The sequence below is a fragment of the Megalopta genalis genome, unplaced genomic scaffold (genome assembly GCF_051020955.1).
Source record: "Megalopta genalis isolate 19385.01 unplaced genomic scaffold, iyMegGena1_principal scaffold0359, whole genome shotgun sequence".
Lineage (NCBI taxonomy): Eukaryota > Metazoa > Arthropoda > Insecta > Hymenoptera > Halictidae > Megalopta > Megalopta genalis.
This window is the reverse complement of record NW_027476428.1, coordinates 94,123-98,917: the sequence shown is the minus strand read 5'-3', so window position 1 is coordinate 98,917 and position 4,795 is coordinate 94,123. Positions and strand designations below refer to the sequence as shown.

The window sequence follows — 4,795 nt, the reverse complement described above, 5'->3', positions numbered from 1 at the left end:
TCGGCGCGATTGCTTCCAGATGGGGTAGATTTCCAAATTTTCCCATGAGGAGGAAGCTCATCTGGAGGCGTTCGCGGTACCCTTTCCCAAGGTCCCAACCAATTAGCGTTCGCCTTTTGGGCCTGCCATGATTGGGCAGTTTTTCCTCGCCGCCCACCCTGAAGTAAAGGTAGGGCTAACCGAGGTGACCTCGTGGAGGCCACACGATTGCTCGACAGTCCTGATCTGTCTATCCACCCTGATACATCTTGAGTCGTCAGTGGATACAGAGGTCTCCCGGGAAGCTAGTTGTTGGAGCACCCGGTTAGCAAAGTAGAGTTTTTAGTCGGCACACCACGTGCAAGATACCACAAAGCTCGAAGCTCACAAGGAGCACCACGAGCATTAACATTTGGTCCTTCGAGCCGGATATTGTGTGGAAAGGTCCACACAGTCCTGTGACATTGTTGGAAGACTTGGCCGTCGACTTGTACATCCAGTGAGGCGCCTGTGTGTGAGGAGTTGGCTCAACACCCCCCTGGACGTGATAGCAGCAAGCGGCGTGCATCTTCAAGGGTTGCATCGACCACTAACATTTGATCCGCCAGAGCAGGATACTCGAGTAATTAGATACAGTCCACTGTGTATTCCTTGGTTCTTGCCAGTAAGAACATCATCGTTGAGTTATTCGAGCCGGTTTGCCGAATAACATTTGAAGAAGAACTTCGACCTATTGGAAGTCCGCTGTCAGCTTGTACATCCAGTGCGGCTGCCGTGCGTGGGAATTGAGCTCACCACCCCTCTGGACGTGATAGGAACAAGCGACAGCCGTCATCAGGGTCCACGCTTCGTGCACGAGACTGCGGACATTGGGCAAGGATCACGCAAGAAAGGACTGCTAGCCGCCAGGAAGCAACGGGCATCCTGTGGGACGATAGAAGTCAAGCTGATCTCACTCCATCCAGTCCGTAAGTCACCATCCCTTTAATTTGTTGTCAGTCGTGCACGTCATGGAGGCAGCAAAGGCATTCTTTACTGAGCGCGGGTCTGTGAAGGCCAGGCTCACCATATTTAAAAGGTTTCTCGAGTCCGAGAGCGCGAACGCGGATCTAATGGCCCTCGAAAAACGCGTAAGAGCAAATGAGAGCCTGTACGAACTTTTCAATAACGTCCAGACTCGAATAGAATGCGCCGTCATAGGTACCCCGCAAGAAGAAGCGCAGTTAGCCGAGCGCGAGCAGTTTGAGGACTCGTATTTCAGTGCGATGTCCAAGGCCGAAGCACGCCTATTAGAGGCTCGTGGCGACTCCGCTACCGCGACGAGTAGTTCGAATCGCGTTACACCGTCGTTGTCCGATGCCTTGCCCGCGGTTCGTCTACCCACAATCAAACTCCCCATATTTGAAGGGGATTGTAACCAATGGATCCGTTTTCGGGACACATTTATCTCGTTGGTGCACGATAGCGAAAGACTAGGTGACATCGACAAGTTTAATTACCTAACGTCGTCGGTGACTGGAGCGGCCGCTCGCGTCATCGAGTCATATAGTGTTTCTGCAGCCAACTACAAATTAGCTTGGGAACGGCTGCAGGAAAAATATAATGATCCGAAGTTGCTCGCGACCCACCACTTAAACTCCATATTAGATGTAGAGCCACTAAAGAAGCCGAGTGGCAAAGGGCTTAGCGAATTTGTAGATACTGCAATTAATAACGTGCGTGCTCTCGAATCAATTCTCAAACCCGCGGAACTTTGGGATGCGCTCATTAGCGCCTGTTTAGCTAGAAAACTAGACGCGGGTTCTCTAGACGAATGGGATAAGCGTACCACGAACTCAAGTTCGTTGCCCACCTTTCGTGAACTATCAAAGTTCCTAGAGCAGCGGTCCCAATATCTCGACCGAAGAGAATCTAATAGATCGAACGTTAGTAAGGATGGAGCTGATCGCCCCAGGAACAAGGCGCATAGTGAAAGAGCCATCAGGACCTTTGTACCCGCGATTCATGTTGCGAGCAAAATAGATAAATGTGTAATATGCAACGAGCAGCACGTGATTGCGCAGTGTCCCAAATTTCTAGCTATGCCCTTTTCAAAAAGATTCGACACGGTGAAGCAATCACGGTTGTGCTTCAATTGTTTACTGCCTGGCCACAGTGTGAAATCGTGTACTCGGTCAAAGTGTCGAAAATGCGGAAAGCTACACAACACCTTGCTCCATAGAGAGACGACTTCTCAGGAAAGTCTGGTCAGCGAGGAAGACCGCGAGCCATCCTCGTCGCACGTGTTACAAGCATGCTCCGCTAACGTCCACTCTGATTGCGTAGTTCTGTCAACGGCATCGGTGTTAGTAGCTGATGGCAAGGGAAGGTATCACAAATGCCGAGCATTGTTAGATGTAGGGTCACAGGCAAATTTCGTAACTAGAGAGCTTTGCGAGCGCATGGGGTTGCCTCGTCTGCCCACCGAAAAGATGGTCGGTGGCTTGGGACGAGTGCAAAGTAGAGTCCAATCCTCCGCTCAGATAAGGTTAAAATCCGCGTCTGGCCATTTCAAATCGCGTCTTTCCTGTTTGGTGATAGAAACTATCACGGAGGAAATGCCCAACATCCCTTTGAACACGTTCAGAGTTCCGGTACCAACCGGATTAGAATTAGCCGATCCCGATTTCCAGACGCCGGGTCGGATTGACCTGTTAATAGGAGCAGGAATCTTTTGGGATCTCTTATGCGTTGGTCAGATCAAATTGGGAACCGGGAATTTAACATTGCAGAAAACCCGACTCGGCTGGGTGTTAGGCGGTAGTCTGCGATGTCCGACACCGCAATCAAGGACCATGTCATTTCACGCGGCAACCAATGCCGAACTAGAGAACAGTTTGTCGCGTTTTTGGGAGGTCGAGGAAATTAGTGCTTCCACTCCCCTGTTCGATCCCCGCGATCCTTGCGAACAGCATTTCACCAAAAACACAAGGCGCGATAAGGAAGGTCGCTTCATCGTAGCCATTCCATTCAATGAGAGGCTTCACCAATTAGGCGAGTCGCGCACTCAAGCGGAGCGGCGATTAATTAATCTGGAGCGCAAGTTCAAAAGAAATCCTGACCTGCACGCACAATACAACGGGTTTCTCCGCGAATACCGGGACCTCCGAGCGCGTCGTAATTCGATTCGTGCAAGAGCAAAATTAAATCCCTTTTTAGATGATCACGGGATCATTAGGGTGGGCGGTCGCCTCCAGAACGCTCCGATAAGCTTCGCACGGAGGCATCCGATATTAGTACCGAATTCGGGTCCATTGCCCGCGTTATTAATTAGGCGCGAGCATTTGCGACTGCTTCACGCTGGTTGCCAGCAGACGCGCGCTTCTCTTTGCGCTAACTACTGGATTGTGTCTGGTGGACGGATTACGCGTAAGGTTTTGCGCGGTTGTATAAAATGTTTCAAGGCGAATCCTATCAGCGCGCAACCCCAAATGGGCATTCTACCTGCCGATCGGGTTAACCCCACTCGCGCCTTCGCTACCTGCGGCGTAGACTATGCCGGCCCGTTTTTGATAGTGGACAGCGGGCGCTCTCGGACAATAAGAAAGGCTTATCTTTGTTTGTTTATATGTTTCACCACAAAGGCAATTCATTTAGAATTATCGACAGACTTGACCACCGACTCATTTTTGAATTGCTTTCGGAGATTCATCTCGCGTAGAGGAAAGTGTCGTGTCATTTATTCTGACAATGGGACAAACTTCATTGGGGCGAGAAATGAATTAAGGGATTTGGGTGAGCTATTGGCATCCCGTGCTCACAATGAAAAATGCGCAAGGACGTTGGCCCAAGACCACATTCAGTGGCAGTTGATCCCACCACGCGCTCCACACTTTGGCGGTTTATGGGAACGTGGGGTTCGATCAGTAAAGGCACATCTGAGGCGCGTGATAGGGGAGCAAAGGCTCACATTCGAGGAAATGTGCACGATACTGGCGCAAATTGAAGCCTGCCTCAATTCCCGTCCCCTATATCCATTGTCTTCCGATCCAACCGATCTCAACCCATTAACCCCTGGTCACTTCCTTGTGGGAGAAGCATTAACGGCTCTACCCCATGCCGATCTCACTGATATTCGTCAAAATAGGCTTAACAGGTTCCAGTTGCTACAGCAAACGATCCAACATTTTTGGCGGCGATGGCAGCGAGACTACCTGCATAATCTCCAGCAACGCCATAAATGGAAGCAGGGACACGGCAGTCCTCTCAAGGTCGGGGACATGGTCCTTATCAAGGAGGACAACCTTCCACCCCTGAAGTGGGCATTGGGACGCGTGGTTGAGCTGCATCCGGGCCAGGATGGCATCAGCAGAGTGTCCACCATTCGCACTACCCGTGGAATGCTCAAGAGACCAGCGTCTAAAATTTGTGTGCTGCCCATAGAAGACTAAGCGAACACTAAGTAGAAATAGTTTGCGTTCAGTAGTTTTAGTCACATTATTCAACTGTTGTCATAGTTCATTGTTGTACTAGTTTATAACCACTAGCATTATATTACGATATGTTCGCTTAATTTTTAGTGCAATTGAACTAGATTAGTTCAAGGTGGGCGGTATGTTAGGGTTTATAAAGGTCATAATGAGACTCTTGTTCTGAATCTTAACAAGAGTGTTAGGGATTCCCCATCTGGGCTTCACGGCGGGGGCCAGACACGTGGGTCCTTGATGGCTAGGGGGGTGGGCCTGTCACCCCGTGGCAGAAGTGTTAGTTTTCGCGCCTCGTAACTCTCATGGGCCCCGTCGACAGGTTTATGGTGGTCCTCCGTGAAGGCCTTATC

The 4,795-nt window shown here is 50.3% G+C and overlaps 1 protein-coding gene across 1 annotated transcript; it reads left to right on the top strand.

Annotated features, from left to right (window-relative positions):
- Positions 1 to 989: 989 nt before the first annotated feature.
- On the top strand, positions 990 to 4,409 carry LOC143263182 (uncharacterized). The gene has a single exon (XM_076528340.1). It carries the CDS (start codon positions 990 to 992, stop codon positions 4,407 to 4,409), a length of 3,420 nt encoding a protein of 1,139 aa, XP_076384455.1.
- The last annotated feature ends 386 nt before the right edge of the window (positions 4,410 to 4,795 follow it).

What these genes read in the sequence shown, in the direction of transcription:
- LOC143263182 (XM_076528340.1), top strand. Translation starts at nt 990, where the DNA reads ATGGAGGCAGCAAAGGCATTCTTTACTGAGCGCGGGTCTGTGAAGGCC.